This window comes from Eretmochelys imbricata, chromosome 4, assembly GCF_965152235.1.
Source record: "Eretmochelys imbricata isolate rEreImb1 chromosome 4, rEreImb1.hap1, whole genome shotgun sequence".
NCBI classification, from domain to species: domain Eukaryota; kingdom Metazoa; phylum Chordata; order Testudines; family Cheloniidae; genus Eretmochelys; species Eretmochelys imbricata.
Window position 1 is genome coordinate 91,317,573 of NC_135575.1, and position 18,227 is coordinate 91,335,799.

Sequence of the window (18,227 nt, forward strand, 5' to 3'; positions counted from 1 at the left end):
AATAATACAGGATAAGCATAACAAGAACTCACAACAGAGATATAAAACTGTATATTTGATCAAACTAGTAACACTGAAACATCCAAGTTGCACTGAAGTATAAATATGGGCCTCAAATTCTACAAGTGCATCACACAAGTAAATTCCTACACTCCAAAGATGACCCATTCAAGTCAATGGAGTGCACGTGAGTACAATTCAGTACAGATGTAATTACAGGATCAAGGCCAGGGTTTTTAATCAGAACAGAGTCAGATTGTTCATTATCAATCCTGTGCTACTGCAACACACTGCATATCTCTTAACTGAGTATCATTTTACAGTATACACACAAATAACATGAATACCAGCACTTTATCACAAATGAACACTTTTACAAAATTTATAGCTTTTCCTAACCCATTTGTGCTTTTAAAACGATTGCCCTCTTCAATTTAAAGAAGGTAAATGAATTGTCTTTTGTAGAAAAACAATAGCTTTTGCACCTATAAATATTCACACTTACTCAAAAAAGGCAAAACAACATTTTATCAAATATTGTATTTTTGTGTTCCATCAAAAATAAGTTTGTTCAATTGTAATATGTTTTTTATTGCAGGTGTCCGTTTAAATTACACATTTTAAGAGTTAAAATAGCAGCCATTATCAGTCAATTCAGACTGACAACGTTAAATATTAAGTTCAACAGAAGGAAACTGGGCATCTTTCCTCTTCTGATCAAGATATCTCAAAGTACCAGTTAAGGACAGGTTGGTGACCTCGGAACCAACTGAAGTCAATGGCAGTTTTTGGCTGTAATGGGACTAGAATTTTACATCTAGAAATTTCTATTACCAAACAGAAGACACAAATCCAAACTTCACTTTTGCCTGTTAAGGGCCTATTCCTGCAGTTCTGACATCAATGAGAGTTTTATCTTAGTAAGTAGTGCAGGAATTGTATTTATTTAATCTTAATTAATGGGCTTTGCTATGGTTTTCACCACTTGTTTGAACACATTAAGCTATGCTCCTCAGCAAATAAGCAGTGGGATCGCACGGGGTTTTTTTTTTGAAATGTCATGTTTCTCATGATAAGAGAGAATCACAGGGTGCGATTCACAAAGGGACCTAGGTGTTGCAATGCTGAGAGTCAGCATGCCTAACTTTTAGGTGCCTAGAAAATCTCAGGAACAACACTGCAGTCCGCAAAGCTGTTAGGCAGGTAGGCTCTCTATCCAATGCATGGGGAGAGAGGCACCTAAGAATGCACATAAAAAGCCAGCATGCTAGCCAATGGGAGATACCAACCAGACTAGGTGTGCTAAGCCCTGTCCCTCTCACCTGCTGCAGGTACCTATCTCTGCTAGTGATTAACAAATAGGAATCACTCTCCTGGAGTCAGATCGCATATGCACCTAAGGCAATTCTTTCAGGAATGAGTTTGGAACCTGCCTCACTCTGTACTAAACAGCAGGAGGAGGAGATGGTGGTGATGCCCCCTATAACTTTTACCCAGTGGTTAGCACACAGGCCTGGAATGTGGGAGACACCCTGGAATGTGCCAGAGGGAGAGAAAGAATTTAACCAGGGGTGTCCCACCTCTCAGGAGAGTGCACTGACCACAGAGATATGGGATATTCTGAGGTGTGGCTTCCTCTGTCTTTCCTGTTGGTGCTGTTCCATTGTGGATAAATAATGAAAAAGTGGTTGGACCTGGAGACTCCCACTTCTAGGGCGGGTGCCCTGACCAGTGGGCTACAGAATCAATCTCAATCTCTCTCCTGCCCAATGACTGTTCCACTGTGGATAAATACTTAAAGAATCACTGGGCTAAAGAGAGAGCAAAAGTGAAAATGACAATGAACAGAAACTGTACAATAAGAAAAACCATGGAAGTCAGTCTATTTAGATACATTTTAACAAAAGAATATATATAATATATTATTAAACTTTATATCCAGGGCAGCTACATATAAAACTTTTACACTTTTACTTCCATCAGGGTCTGTGATTGAACAAGCTAAAAGCTATGAATTTACATATTGTAGAATGGGTAACATTTCAAAAGCATTACAGTAGTTTTGCTCTTGTTAAAACTCCTCTTATATACACAGTATCTGAAGTTCTTTACTGAGTAATTACTCAGACATCTTAATTACCAAGGTCAAATTATAACACTCAGTTAAACCGCTGCAAATACAGAGGGACAGTCAATGAAGCCAATGGAACTATGCCAATTTACACCAGCTGAGGTAGCACCTTACTCCATGAGTAGTCCCAGCAAAATCAGTCAAATTACTTAAGGAGTAAAGTACTGCTCACTATGAGTAACTGTGGGCTAATCTACTATAATGTGAGCGTGTTTGGATGCTGTGCTCGGTCAGAAAATTAACCATAGAGCGTAGGTAGTATTTTATTGAGGGTATATCTATACTACAAGCACCATAGAGGCAGACTCACAGTGCTGAAGCTATGCTGCTGTAATGTAGACACTTACTACAGTGACAGAAGAGATTTTTCTATCACTATCGTAAATCCACCCTCTTGAGCTGTGGTAGCTAGGTCAGTGGAATAATTCTTCCACTAGCTGCATTTATGGTGGGGGTTAGGTCGACTTAACTACAATTGTACAGGGCATGAAATTTTTCACAACCCTGAGCAATATAGCTAGGTTGACCTAAGTTTTAGGTGTAGATCAGACCTAAGAGAGGGAAATCTGCCCAAGACATCAGAGTTATCCTCTAACCCTTTGAAAAATGGTTCTTTAGTTTCCAGCACCTAGAGGCATCAGGGACCTTTTAATGTCCCATTTAAAATATGGAAGACATGTATTTTAAAGATTTTGCTATTTGATTCGTAATGTTTTATTTACATATTTGACTAATTTCTTCTACATTTCTTAGGATACCTTTAAGAAAGTATATATTGTCATCTAAGTATATAAGCTGATCCAATACTACAGATAAATCTGTCTTTTAAACCAAGCAGAGATGCACTAGAATTATACTAATTTCACATAGTGCTCCCATGTTTATCTCAAAAATATGTACACCTCACATACGTTTAATTTTCTGTACTCTTTGTAAATAACGGTTATTAAAATTAGTCTCAGTGAAAAGTGTTTATAGATAAGCAAAACTTTTAAAACTTTAGAAAATAAATTAATGTATTTTTGGTAGAGAATACATAAGACTCAATCTCAACCCCTTAGCTCTGAGGCATAAACTAGATCAGCGGTTCTCAAACTGTGGGTGGTGACCCCATTTTAATGGGGTCGCAAGGGCTGGCTTAGACTTGCTGGGGTCAGGAGCTGAAGCCAAAGCCCGAGCCCCACTGTCTGGGGCCAAAGCCTGAGGGCTTCAGCCTTGGGCAGTGGTGCTGAGATTACAGGCTCCCAACCTGGGGCTGACACCCTTGGGCTTTGGCTTCCCTTCCCCTCACCCCGTGGCAGTGGGCTTTGTCCCCCAAACCCAGCGGGGCAGCGATCGGGAGGGCTCAGGCTTTGGTCCCCCTCCTGGGGTTGTGTAGTAATTTTTGTTGTCAGAAGGCGGTCGTGGTGCAATGAAGTTTGAGAACGCCTGAACTAGATGGTTTTAAAAAAACCAAGACCAAAATCTTGAACAAATGCAGCTGTCCCATTTGCTCCAGAATGCTAAGCACAGAGCACAGAATACTCAAGGCTTGATCATGCAAACATTTATGCCTATGAGTAGCCCATCCTGAAGACCACAATTCATCAAAGTATTTAAACATGTGCTTAACTTAAAGCATGTGTCCAAATTGGGACTTAGGCACATATTTAAAGTTAAGCATGTCCTTAAGTTATTTGCTGAAGAAGCCTGGACTGCTGAATCAGGACCCTATTGAGTAAAGTTAACACACATGCTTAAGTGTTTGCAGTACCAAGCTTTAAGTTTACATTGGGCAAATATTTCTCATAAAAGATGCCCTGATCCTTATCTTATAAAAATGTTTTGTTTATTTTTCAATTACAAAAGTACATTTAAAAACTGAATTATTTGCTAAAAGCAATATAAAACTCTTAAAAGCCTATCTTTGACAAAACATAAGTATTGTTGTTTGCATCTTACATTCTTATACACAGTATTTATAGATATATACAAAGTAAAATCAGAAATAGATGGAACACAACTACATGAGACTCAAATTCCATTTTATATTGCACAATTACAACACCACAGAACACCTTCAAGGAGCAGCATTCAAAGTTTTCAATTTTCAAAGTTTTGTTTTATTTGCTCAGTTTGCAGTTATTTTGCTATTTTCTCTGCAATAATGCACCAGTTTCCATGATCATAGCAAGAGCTAATAATATGAAGTTCAGGCACATTCTCTTCCAGTAGAGAGCATAGCTCTCCTTCCCGAAAAACATGATAATAACGCATGAAGGCTTTTGTATCCAATACGTCAACAACCTGGTCCCCAACAGCCATTGCTTCATCCAAAATAGAATCAGTGGAGTCAGTTGTTGAAGTTCTTTGAAAGAGTTTGCTAGCGGTAGATTTACCATCTTCATCTTTACTGTAAGTACAGTTGTTGTCCCTGTCTTCCACAGGACCACTCAGAAAAGATGTTTCTTCATTCTTGCTCTGAACTACTCCATGGTGTTCTCCATTTAAATCCCCCATTACACCTGAAGTGGTCATCCATTGTGGTTTTTTGAGAGATGCATTTTCCATAAACACTTCATCATCATCTAAACTTTGCTCTTTTAACAATGGCCCACGGTGACCTAAGTCTAAACTGCAGTGTCTTGACGGTTGAATGGATATGGTTCTGTTTGCCCATCCTCCTACATTCTTCAGAGATTTCATCTTCTCAGTTTGCTTTCTTAAGGATGATTCGTCAAGGGATCTGGAGAAAAACCATGAACGAAAAGATTTCCCTAGAGCACTATAGAATCGATTTTCTTCTTCTTCAGACATTTTCATGCAGCAGGTTTTGGCTAAGCAATGGTCTGTACTGTGGGAACTTTTTGTATCACGTTCCTGTTTAAGATTAATTGGGTAGCTGCATTCAGAGCCTACTAGTTGCTGCGGGTGTTTTTTTACAGAATGTTCAAGATCACTCTTATGTCCAGACTGATTTGATTCTGAAAGAAGCCGGGAGCACAAGTCCCTATTCCATGGAACAAATACATCTTGTTTTTCAAAGCGACGATTTTTTTGTTCCATAGCCCAAACATAAATCATGATCTGACCTCCAGGTATCAATACCCTTGCCATTTCTTTTATTGCTTTGATTCTTCTTTGTTTAGTTGAGAAATGGTGAATCACTGTGAAGGAAGGAAAGGCATTTGAGCTTAAATACTGCTACTGTTACATTATTTATTTTTTAAAATAATCTTCAGTTAATTTAGTGCTCATGAAAGATTTCAACTGACATTGCTGGAAACATAAATTCTCTATCTAGCCACAGAACAAGTACAGCAGAAGGTAATAACAGTACAAACCTTCTCCATACTTTCCTACCAACATGCCCTAACTACAGTTGGTCAGAAAACTTTGATAGAACCATTTTCCACCAGAAAATGCAGTTCCATCGAAATAGAAATCATTGGCAAAATCATGTCAATTTTGCAGAAATTTTGCTTTGGAGAAAAACTGAAAAAATTCCAACAATGTCAAAATGTTGCTTTTCCATGTTTTCAAAATGAAACATTTTGATTTTTAATTTTCAAATTAATTTTTGTTTTAAACTTTTTAATATTATAACATTTTAAATCAAAATCAAAACAAAACTTGTCAATCAGTCCAAAACAAGAATTTTTTTTCAGAATTTTCCTTTGTGGAGAATTTAGGAATTTTACTGGTTTGTTCCAATTTGAAACAAAGTCAAATTGTGAAGTCTCAAAATCCTTCATGAAATGGAATTTACATCCTCTGCCCAGATCTCGCCTTAATCATGTCGGGAATGGAGCACTTCTAGCCACGAGTGGGTAGTTGAGACTCCCAGGCCCATTCAACCACTGGGTTCCTGATTAATTAAATTAAAGTATCTCAAATATGCAAATTGTTCTGAGGATGATAACCAAAGATGACTGAATACTAAACTAATATAATTTCCAAATAATATGTTTTAATTTAGGTACATTTAAAGTATGTCTATCCAAAGCTCCAGGTGGATATATAAAATATTAATGAAAAATCTGTACAATACATGAATTGGACTAGTATAAAAAACTAAAAACATGCTAATCCCTCTCCATGAACTGAATCGTCCATTTAGTCTACTCTCCTCTTTCACAGAAGATGCCTGGGAGAACCAATAAACTTTGCAACATGACCTGAAAGCCACCATTTCCAGGCTCTGGTTGAATAAGGAAAGGAAGTTGAGCGCACATCATTGAGAATGCCTTACCCTAATTTGAACAAGGGCTCTGTTGGCTCAAGAACCTCACCTGTTCACAGCTACTAATGTATCACATAGTATAAGAGACAGACTGAGGTAGGCAAGGACCAAGACCACTTGGGGATTTACATGTGAAAGCCAACACCTTAAATTTCATCCAGAAATCCGCTGGTCACAGAGTACAGGAGTAATGTGCTTCTTACTGAGTTGCCATATTCTGAACTAGCCACAATTTCTGAATGGTTTTAAGGTGTAGTCCCATGTAAAGCACACTGCAATCATCATATGTGCATCCCAGTTAGTTGTGTCTTAATTTATCAAAAAGCATGGGTAAGATGTGCAAATGAGTGTGCAACCTTCTTGCCAAGTGCTAATGATAAAACCCTATTGATGTTAACTGGTCAACTAGGAGCAGCTGAGGACACAATATTATGCCTAGTAACAAACAGTGAGCATGGTCCCTCAATCAGTGGTTCCTCCCCGCACCTTGTCAGTACTATCTCAGACTTACATAGATCAAGGCTCAACCAGCTTGCTTTCAACAAAATCCGAGTTTCTTAGACACTGAGATCGGATGACATAGAGTAGAGTGTATGTCTCATACTGAAGACATTTCAGGCCAATGGATATCTGATCTCTGTCTATCACAAGGAACAGATAATCAGCCAACACAACCAGTGCAGACAAGTCAGGGCTGTACAGCCCCAGGCAAGTTAATGGGGGAAAGGGAAGCCCAACAAAAAAAAAAAAAAGAGAGAGGGCATTTTTATTTTGGTTGGGAAGCTAAGGGAGACATAGCACAGCTTAGGGAATTCCTGCTAAATTTGCTCTTCCTCCAGACAGAGTTTTTGTACTGCTCTGAGACACTAGCTGCATGGATCAGGTCGTTCTAGCATTGCAGTGCCCAGCAGATTAGATAGATAGATAGATTAGAGAGAGAGCAAGCGCTCTGACCCGGCACCAGCTACCAACAGCCAGCCAAGACCCAAGGACAATTCCAAACCAGGGAACCACAGAGCCCTAGTGGAGTCAGGAGAGAGCTCTGCCACAACTAGGGATGAAGAACAAGTAAAGTGATTTTTGTTTAAGCTGGGCAACACTACAGCACCTGCAGACCCCATCTGAGGACTCACAACCTCAGCCATACCATCCACCTCAGGTAAGCATTAGGGAGGAGTTTGTAAGCATTAGGAGGTGAGGAATTGGCTTATTTATAAATGTTGGTTAATTATTAGTTAATCACTTCCTTCCCCAGATCCTATTTTCCTCTTCCTAATAAAGTTCTCTCCTCTGTTATGATGTTATTTGGGGAGTATTATCCCTTTTGCTGGGGTTTGCTTTAGTTACTTTATTGGGTTCTGTGTACTGGGCTTTACTCTCCTTGTCAGCTTGTAGTATTATCATGGATTTCTCAAGGGACAGCACCCTTTTTCTCAAGCATGGGGAGAAATCACTCTGAATGGAAACACCAGGCATCAAGAAAAGAACTCAGGACCCAGCTGGCACAAGGAGGGGAAAAAGCTACTCCAAATATTAGTGATATCAAGCACCTGGGAGAGAAGAGGAAGGAAGCTTAAGACACACTTGGAAGGAGAGGGCTACAGTTTTTTCCATATTTCATTATTCTGATATAAGAACCTGTCAGCAGCTGTGTGGTGATAATATGGCAAACTACAACAGCATTGTAGGTTAGCACTAAAAACTTTGTAAAATAAATCCAGGGAAGAATATTGTTAAAAATGTCATCCAAAATGCCCTTCCCTCATCTGTTCCTCTTATATTTATACATACAGGAGGACATGGGTAATATAGTCAAAAAGAAAAGGAGTACTTGTGGCACCTTAGAGACTAACAAATTTATTTGAGCATAAGCTGTAGCTCACGAAAGTTTATGCTCAAATAAATTTGTTAGTCTCTGAGGTGCCACAAGTACTCCTTTTCTTTTTGCGAATACAGACTAACAGACGGCTGCTACTGTGAAAATAGTCAAAAATGAAACTCAACGGGACTTAGACATCTAAGTTCCTTAGGTGGTTTTGAACTTTTACCCCATGTCTGCTCCAGAAAAAATGTATATTCTTAACACACACTAGTTAAGGTGAGTTGTAGATTTAATATGCTGTTGGTCAAGGTAGACCCGGGGAGTGCGGGAAAGAGTTTGCTTTGACTAGCTACATGTTTTAAAACTACAACTTGACTTGCTTACACTAGGATTTTAACACACATTAGTTAAGGCACATTAAAAACAAACCTTTTTTTCTAGAATGTACAAGGCCACCAAAAATAAATGGTACTTCCCTAGTCAATGTCATTGTTATGAAATTAAACTGAATATATTTTCGTTCTCAAGTTTCCTATCATGAAACTCCATTTTATAAGATTTAAAAGATAGCTGCATGGTTTAAAAATAACCATGACAATGAGATATAAGAACCAACTGAAAAAACGATCCAAAATATTTCATGTTTATTTTGGAACAGAACAAACATTCTACTGTATTCTCTTACCTCCGATGGAGATAATTGCATTGAAGCACTGATCCCTAAGGGGAAGATTAAGGTTGTCACATACCGAGACTTCACAGCCTTTCTTCCTTGCAATCTTTATCAAAGGCTCACAGTAGTCGCAGCCCAGATTAAACACCTGACTGTTGATATTGAGATACTTTCCAGTCCCACATCCTACAAAACAATAAGCTTGATTACACAGGAAGCAACCTATTATGAGATTCCTTCACCCCACTTCTCATCCCTCATGGAAAAGTGAAAACACTTGGTGCCAAAATACTCCTGTAAATCTTTTAATTTTAAAATCATCCTAGAAAATGCAATGATCCTGCTTCATTCCCACTGAAATCATTTTGTCTCTGTAAAATTATATATTCACATAATCAGACATGGAACGGTATCTACAACAGCAACATGAAAGCTTTGTAAATTCATGGCACAGTGGTACAGATCATCAATAAATCATGAACAAAATTAAAGGCCAAAATTCTCCTCTTTGATCCACAATGTATATATTTATTCAGTTCCTTCTGATGTCAATGGAAATTTTCTGCACACGCAACTGTGCCCAATTCCTCCCATACTAAAAACTAGACTGTGCAATGGATTTCTCTTTGGATGGGCTGGGGAGGTAGAGGAGAAAGGAATCCTCCCCCAACAAGCCATGGACTACTCTGCAGGGCAGCTGCTACTGCACACATCCCTAATGCAGCCCCTTCATGAGGAGTGAGGGAGCAAACAGGAGGATCAATGAAGCAGCAGCTCCTTCAGCCCTCTCCCTGATCTCCACCCTGTAGTTACTGTTGAGCTAAGCTCCATGTCATATATGCCCCCCTCCAGGAACCTAGGAATATTGCCCTGCGTGCAACAGTTCTACTGCTAGTGAGACATCTGTGGTTGCAGAGGAAAGGGCAGGATTTGCCCCACACTGCTGAATACGGATCTGCAGCACAGACAAGACAGGACAATTTTACTCTCCAAACACAGACTTGAAAATGACCGAAGTTCAATGGTTTCTATGCAACGAAGAACTATTTCAGTGTTACAGCCACATCCTCTTTCTGTTATTATTGTGATCATTCACAACTGCACATTTGTATGTGTAATGGGCATCTATAGAATGTGTCTTCTACCTGGAAGTATGTTGAGAAATATTTAAGGATCAGTGCTGTTCTACACTGAAATATTCCAGAGTGCTCTTCAATACCATATGCATTACAGGCACTTTTCAAAATTAGATTAAGAAACATTCAGCACAGTTATGGGTCAGTGGTAGAGAATAGTATCTGAAAGTTTACACCCTGGAGGCAGGGGAACAGCTAGGCAAAGAGAACCATTTTATTCTTAGTAATTCAATTTAAAGGCCTGAGTTATCTTTAGAAACAGCACTGCAGCTTGCAGCCCTGCTGCTTTCATTGATGATAATGTGCAACATTAGCTACAAAGACAGCACAGTAACTGTGAGAGAACAGCAGAACACTCAAAGTGGTAAAAAAGAGCACATTGCTAAAGCAAAAATCCAGCATTATTCCTAAGAATGGTGCTCAAGAGAAATGAAAGAGACTAATACATTAAAGCAGTTCAAAGAAAATATGAGATGAAAAATTAAGATATGCATGTTAATAAGAGAGGGGGAGTTGTTAAATCAGAACAAAAGTATAATTGATTATTATGTTTGTAGCAGTAACACTCAATTAAAATGTAAATTGTGTGTGTATTGATTAAAATGCTTTAATTCAGTTATTTGACAGGTAGTTTTTGCAGAAGAGTTTTTATAATCTCAGTGCATACTCTGGAATAAGGGAACCAAAAATACTGTTGTGCTACCAACAAATGCTTCTGTTGTAATAATTGTGAGCCTGACTAGTGGAAAGTGAGTGGAGGTTCATGAATTGCTACAATGACCTGTTATATAAAATTGTTTAAGAAAAGATGTAAGAAGGAGACAGAAAGACTGAATTACTTTAAACAGAACATTTTTACTGATACCAGTCAACTACATTGTTAAGAGTACGGACTGGTAAAAAATAGGAATAAGGGACAGGAAATCAATGGATCAAATTGGTGCTTCAGAAATTAGGCCTCATAGTTGGGCAAAATAATTAGAGGATGGCCCAATCCACCCATTAAACCCTTAAACAGAGGCTTGAGGGAGAACAAGGAACTTTTACCATCACAGCAGCTGCAGCAGCAGGATTGTTGCCATGACATCAGACCTTAATAGCCTACGGGGAAGACGGACCACCATCACGTCATCAGTGAGGATCCCAGCCTGATACATGTGAGATCCCGCTCTGTCTCCCTTCCCTCGTGTGTCCCTTTCCGTTCCCCCTTATATTCCTCCTGTTCTACCTCTCTCTTGGCTTTTTGCCTGACCCTGAAATCAACTGTATTGCACAGCATCAGCATGGCGAGATGAGATGGCCAATCCAGCTCTGCTCGCCTGAGAAGGACCAGTGAAGCTGAGATGATGTCCCTGATCAGAAAGGTGAGCCAGGATCCAGAACAACAGCTGTCGTGGCTGATCAGCCAGCCCAATGCATCCATCAGTGACTGAGCAGCCACCCTATATCCTCAAAACCTCAACAAAAGCTGTATTTCCCCTGGTGTCTGTCAGCTTTTCGAAAGCGGGACGGTGACTATCATTCCCAACTAAGATTTGAACAACAGAACTAACTCTTTCTTCCCCACCAAGAAGGACTGTTTGGCAGAATAAGAGACTCTAACCCTATATTCACCCTCTTCAAAAGAGCATTTGAAAGGTTTTAAGTTTGTTTTGCATCATCACTCAATTTCAGTTTCAAAGCTTTTTGCCTTGTTTTGTTTCTTTTCCTTTTGTGTGTTTTTATTGGTAAGTTTCTAACCTTTGGCATGAATTTTATAGTATGTTTGCCATGGTACTAAGCAGACTGAGGTCTTTATATAAGCACCAAACCACGAACCTTCTTTAACACTGTTTAATGTTGGACAGTGACAGGGTCATGTTAATACCTTTGACTCTTTGGGCCCTTTATTCCATCTAAATGAATACAACAGTTCACATTTCCACATCAGAATGCAACTTAATATTTCTAACCCTTCTAGTGCCCCATGATACTGTATGTACATGGTATTAATTTGTAATAGTATTTAGTAATAAGGCCATAAGCGGGAGTTCCTTTTTATGAAGCTGTAACAAGGAACAGTCAGCATGGATTCACCAAGGGAAGGTCATGCCTGACTAATCTAATCACCTTCTATGATGAGATGCCTTCTATGATGCACTATAAGGTGGGTAGAAAGTTGGCTAGATTGTCAGGCTCAACGGGTAGTGATCAATGGCTCCATGTCTAGTTGGCAGCCGGTGTCCGGTGGCAGTGGAGTGTCCCTGGGGTCGGTCCTGGGGCCGTTTTTGTTCAATATCTTCATAAATGATCTGGAGGATGGTGTGGATTGCACTCTCAGCAAATTTGCGGATGATACTAAACTGGGAGGAGTGGTAGATACGCTGGAGGGCAGGGATAGGATACAGAGGGACCTAGACAAATTGGAGGATTGGGCCAAAAGAAATCTGATGAAGTTCAATAAGGATAAGTGCAGAGTCCTGCACTTAGGACGGAAGAACCCAATGCACAGCTACAGACTAGGGACCGAATGGCTAGGCAGCAGTTCTGTGGAAAAGGACCTAGGGGTGACAGTGGACGAGAAGCTGGATATGAGTCAGCAGTGTGCCCTTGTTGCCAAGAAGGCCAATGGCATTTTGGGATGTATAAGTAGGGGCATAGCGAGCAGATCGAGGAACATGATCGTCCCCCTCTATTCAACATTGGTGAGGCCTCATCTGGAGTACTGTGTCCAGTTTTGGGCCCCACACTACAAGAAGGATGTGGATAAATTGGAGAGAGTCCAGCGAAGGGCAACAAAAATGATTAGGGGTCTGGAACACATGACTTATGAGGAGAGACTGAGGGAACTGGGATTGTTTAGTCTGCAGAAGAGAAGAATGAGGGGGGATTTGATAGCTGCTTTCAACTACCTGAGAGGTGGTTCCAGAGAGGATGGTTCTAGACTATTCTCAGTGGTAGAAGAGGACAGGACAAGGAGTAATGGTCTCAAGTTGCAGTGGGGGAGGTTTAGGTTGGATATTAGGAAAAACTTTTTCACTAGGAGGGTGGTGAAACACTGGAATGCGTTACCTAGGGAGGTGGTAGAATCTCCTTCCTTAGAAGTTTTTAAGGTCAGGCTTGACAAAGCCCTGGCTGGGATGATTTAATTGGGGATTGGTCCTGCTTTGAGCAGGGGGTTGGACTAGATGACCTCCTGAGGTCCCTTCCAACCCTGATATTCTATGATTCTATGATAGGTCAGCCACCTCACATGCACCCCTCATGGCGGGGATGCCTCTGCAGTGCCCTGCCTCAGTTTACCCCTTGGTTCCTCAATAAACTTAAAAAGAGGCTTTCATAAGTGTAGTAACAGCCCTTCTTGAGGTCTGATTTTATTCACAAAGTTCCAACACAAACCCAAGAAGCTCTTAAGCAAGGCACAGCCCCTCCCCCCTGAGGTACTGTGTCTTACTGCTCTCTAAGGCACTGGAAAAAACACAAGGCCTGCCCTCCCTTCTTTGTCTCTCCCCAAAAGAAAAACAAAACTTCCAGCTGGGTCTTTCTACCCAGCCATAACTCCCTTCCTCTGGGATGACTGCAGGAGAGACTCGCTTCCTGCAACTTTACTCTGCCATCCCTCTTGGCTATTTCACAGGTCTCTGTGTTTCTACCCCCTCAGAGGCCTGGTTCAGTCACATGACCACCTGTCACATGCCTCAATTCATACTCTCCACCCAAGGAGGTAAATAGCTGGGTCACAGGTGGGCTGAGACCTATCTCCCTTTAGAAGGGCCAGCCACCATGTGACAGAAGCAATAATCAATTCGTATGTAAACAAATTACAAGGTCAGAGGCTGAGTAAGTTATCCTAATGAAGGTACAATATAAGGATCATGGACCAAGGGACATCCCATCCTATTATCATTAGTATGCTATGTGTAAAACAAACAAACAAAAGTTTTTAACAAAGAATGTCCTGTTAAATAAAAATGATTTCAGCATTCTAGGCTATCAATTAACATATCTACTCTCAAAAGCATTCAAATATTTAAAAGAAGAAAAAAATGAATACATAAAAGTACTCTGAGATCTCTGTGATTAGGACCCGTACAAAAAACGTGAACTCCACCACGAACTCCTTTCCCAGTTTTGCCTGACACTACTGGTTAGTTATGCATCTCAGAGAGAACTCACACCAGGTGAATTGCTCATAAATATGCTCAGGACAGACAGAAATACTGACCTGTTCATCTGGAAACTATATTCTTAGTACCTTAACTGGTGCATTTGTGTGGCACTTATGCCAGATCCTCTAAGGTAGTTAGTCACCTAACTCCCACTAGCACCTAACTACCTTTGAGAATCTGGACCTGACTCTCTAGCCTAATGTGCAGGGCATCCCCTTTGGATGACATGATGTCCAGGAGACACTAGACCAAAGTAAAAAGTGTCCACAGGTTTAGTTTCAAGCTTTTGCAAAGTGAAAAGACATTATAACTGAAAATTGTGTTGGCACAAGGCAAAACAAAATAAAACCCTAAACTCTACACAAGGTCTGGATCTTTTAGGCATCATAAACCCTGGCTTGATTAAAATATACACAGAAGTACTCTTAAGTACATCAGGCCATGCTCAGGGGTACTATTATGCTCACTTTGTAGGCATGTGCCTTCACTGTCAGGGGTATTGTAGCCTGGAGCACGACATCACAGCACCACTCAGGCTTCGTTCCCACCATCAATAGTGTAGGGAGTGACTCGCCCATCCCAGCTGGGCTCCAATCCCACTGTTGCTCCCACTGGCATCATTGCACTGGGCCTGAGGCGACCTGCCAGGCAGACAGCCTGGAGGTATGAGCAGGGGTGGGGGTCAGCAGTACTGCTCCCACCAGAAGCGGGGCTGGAGCTCAGGGAGAGGCAGGCCTGGGCACGGCCTCCCTGTGGGAAGGGTTGCAACCTCACAAGCCTGGGCCCTCTCTGACATCCCCATTCCTTCCTTGGAGCCCCCATCCTCACACACATTGAATTGGGAGGCTACATCCGCCCCTGGTTTTCCTCAGTTTGGGAAAGGCCATTACGTTTGAAATACTGAAAAGGTGAACTTCACACTGTTTTAGAAAGCAAACAGTATGTATTTTGGTAAAGAGTAGACATGTAAAGGGGAAGTTTTGATCTGATAGAGCAATATGATATGTGATAACACATTCCTCTCAATTTTCTTTGATTTTCGGGGACTGTATGTCCATTACCTCATATGTTGTTAAGAATATCCCTACACACTAGATTTCAAGGACAAGTATGATAAACATAATGCGTAAAACAAATGATGACAGGATTTTTCATTCAATAAATACAGTAACTTACCTATATCAGCAATGAGACTGCCAGGCTTTTGCTCCAACAGAAACTGACGAACACGAGGCCATGCTTTGCTTTGCAGGTCATTAAAACAGGAGGCTGTGCTTTCATACACACTATGTACATGCTGATTTTCCAGCTGAGTAGCCTCATGTTCCATCCTGAACACAGCATAAGACACAACAGACAAATATTACATACAGAACTGAAATTGTAGTAGCAGAGGTTGTAAATGTTTGTAGTATTTGACAACTCATGCCTCTATACATTCACATTTATAAAATTATAAGACTCCTTTATAAAATGCCTTTTCATCACATAGGGTCAGTTACTGTGCCACTGAAGTCAGTGGGAGTTTTTCCTTTGACTTCAGTGGGTATAGGATTATGCCCAAAGAGCATCCCGCAATAACATGTGTACCAGTATTCATATTTACAGGATAATTTTACCAATGAAACGCAGGCATCTATGGGGTGGAACACATCAGAGGTTTCACAATGCACAACAACATTACACAATAGTTTAGGGCACAAAGTAAAGAATACTGTATCCAACTGAAACTGCAGGTAAATTTAGGTGGGCAGAATATAATTACCTGAATTGAAATTTGGCCAGGACATTGACACCAACACCCTTTAACCATGTGTAACGCCGACAGATCCCGGTCGTCGGCAGGCGGGATCAAACCAGGAACCTCTGGAGCTTAGTGCATGAGCCTCTACTGCATGAGCGAAAAGCCAACTGTCTGTTAGCTAAGGCTGTAAAGCAAACTCATCAATCTCTCTCTCTAAGTGGTCTCGGTGCCATTAGATGGGACAGAACACCACACCTAGGAGGTGTGCGGATTACATACTTCCCGTAGCTGAGGAGCGCATCCTGAGCTTCAGAGTCTTCCCAGTTGAAATCCCGGATGAGCCCCCCACTTGTAAGGCAGACAGACCCACCTCTGGAGCTTAGTGCATGAGCCTCTACTGCTGGGGTGGGCAAACTTTTTGGCCTGAGGGCCACACTCGGGTTGCAAAACTGCATGGAGCGCTAGGTAGGGAAGGCTGTGTCTCCCAAAACAGCCCGGCCCCCGCCCCCATCTGCCCACTCCCACTTCCCACCCCCTGACTGCCCCCCTCAGAACCCCCGACCCATCCAACTCCCCCTGCTCCTTGTCCCCTAACCTCCCCTTTGCTGGGACCCCCCCACCCCTAACCACCCCCTGGGACCCCACCCCCTATCCAACCCTCCTGCCCAACCCCCCTGCTTCCAGTCCCCTGACTGCCCCGACCCCTATCCACACCCCTGCCCCCTGACAGACCCCCCAGGACTCCCACATTTATCCAACCCCCTCCCCGTTCCCCATCCCCTGACCGCCCTCCAGAACCTCTGCCCTATCCAACCGCCCCCTGCTCCCTTTCCCCAACTGCCCTGACCCCTATCCACACCCCCACCCCTAACCGCCCCCTGGGACCCCACCCCCTATCCAATGCCCCCTGCTCCCTGTCCCCTGACTGCCCCCCGGAAACCCCCGCCCCTTATCCAACCACCCGGCCCTGGCCCCCTTATCATGTCGCTCAGAGCAGCATGTCTGGCAGCCGTGCCCCCAGGCCGGAGCCAGACACGCTGCAGCGCTGCTTGGCAGTAGAGCGCAACCCCGCTGCCCAGAGCGCTGCCCACACGGCGGTGTAGCTGTGGGGGAGGGGCTGGGGGCTACCCTCCCCAGCTGGGAGCTCAAGGACTGGGCAGGACGGTCCTTTGTGGGCTGGATGTGGCCTGCGGGCCGTAGTTTGCCCAATTCTGCTCTACCACGTAAGCTAAAAGCCATATGGCTCTTCGCTAAGGTTATAAAGCAAACTCATTAATCTCTCTCTCTAAGTGGTCTCGGTGCCACTAGATGGGACAGAACACCACACCCAGGAGGTGTGTGGGTTACACATGCAAAAAAGGGCAATCTCTAATGGTCTAGAGCTAGTTGGAAAATTTTCGTCAAAACAAAGTTTCAACAAAAATTATGATTTTTTTCCATTTTCTACCGAGTTTAGTAAGGACCTCAGTATAATGACTCATCTGGAAGATGGCACCTTTAACAGCACAGTGCTCCTAAGGCCATGCTGGATGGGTACAGAGTCAGAGATAAGGACCTCCACTGAATCATCACCATTACTTTTTTACTTTTTCTTGAGGTTCTTCAATCCAAGTATCCACCAGGCCATCCTTCTTTATCTCCTGAGGCCTGATGAGATTACAGGCCAAGAAGTTATGGTTGCAAACATTTATATGGCATTCTTCATATTTACTCACATTACTGATGGCCTAGTCAGAAATTACTCCTCCACATCAGAAAAACAGGACTCATTAATCATGGAGTGTTTTTATCCAAGTTGCCAGCAGAAACTAAAGCCTGAAGATCTCCCCTGAAGAATCAAGTAATATATTGTATAGATGAAAATACCAAAGTGATTCATTTGGTTGCATTTGAAAATCTCAGAAGCCACACTTGACACTTGACGTATAACACATTCCTCTGGATTTTCAGGTATTGTTTATTTCTGGAATCACCTTCTACCTATCCTCTTTAATGTTGCAATAACTTATTAAGAGGCAGGATTGAAACAGCAAAACAAAATGGTATGTGAAATAATGTAAATTATTTAAGGCCCCAATCCTGCAACACTTTACACGTGTTCTAAACTTTGAGTGTGTAAGTAGTCCCATTGGCTTCAATGGTATTTGTGTGCTTAAAATTAAGCACATACGTGTGTGTTTACAAGATTGGAGCCTAACTCTTCATCTATTTTATCTGTTTTTTTGGCCTCTGGTATGCAGGAGCTTAGGCTGGATGATCACAGTATTTAATCACTATGACTCTCTCTTCAAACCATTTACATTTACAGTCTTCAGAACCCTCACTTTCCTCATTTCTTAAATAGTCCATAA

The 18,227-nt window shown here is 41.8% G+C and overlaps 1 protein-coding gene across 1 annotated transcript; it reads right to left on the reverse strand.

The window, feature by feature from the left end:
* Window positions 1-4,252: 4,252 nt before the first annotated feature.
* Window positions 4,253-15,462, reverse strand: TRMT9B (tRNA methyltransferase 9B (putative)). The gene is made up of 3 exons (XM_077814573.1): window positions 15,309-15,462; window positions 8,861-9,034; window positions 4,253-5,277 (listed from the first exon to the last, which is right to left on the reverse strand). The coding sequence occupies exons 1-3, from the start codon at window positions 15,460-15,462 to the stop codon at window positions 4,253-4,255; spliced, it is 1,353 nt and encodes a 450-aa protein (XP_077670699.1).
* Window positions 15,463-18,227: the final 2,765 nt, after the last annotated feature.

Coding starts and splice junctions, on each gene's coding strand:
- TRMT9B (XM_077814573.1), bottom strand. CDS start 15,462: ATGGAACATGAGGCTACTCAGCTGGAAAATCAGCATGTACATAGTGTG. Junction 9,035..15,308: donor CAGTCTCATTGCTGATATAG/GTAAGTTACTGT, acceptor ATTGTTTTGTAG/GATGTGGGACTGGAAAGTAT. Junction 5,278..8,860: donor TGCAATTATCTCCATCGGAG/GTAAGAGAATAC, acceptor CTTCCTTCACAG/TGATTCACCATTTCTCAACT.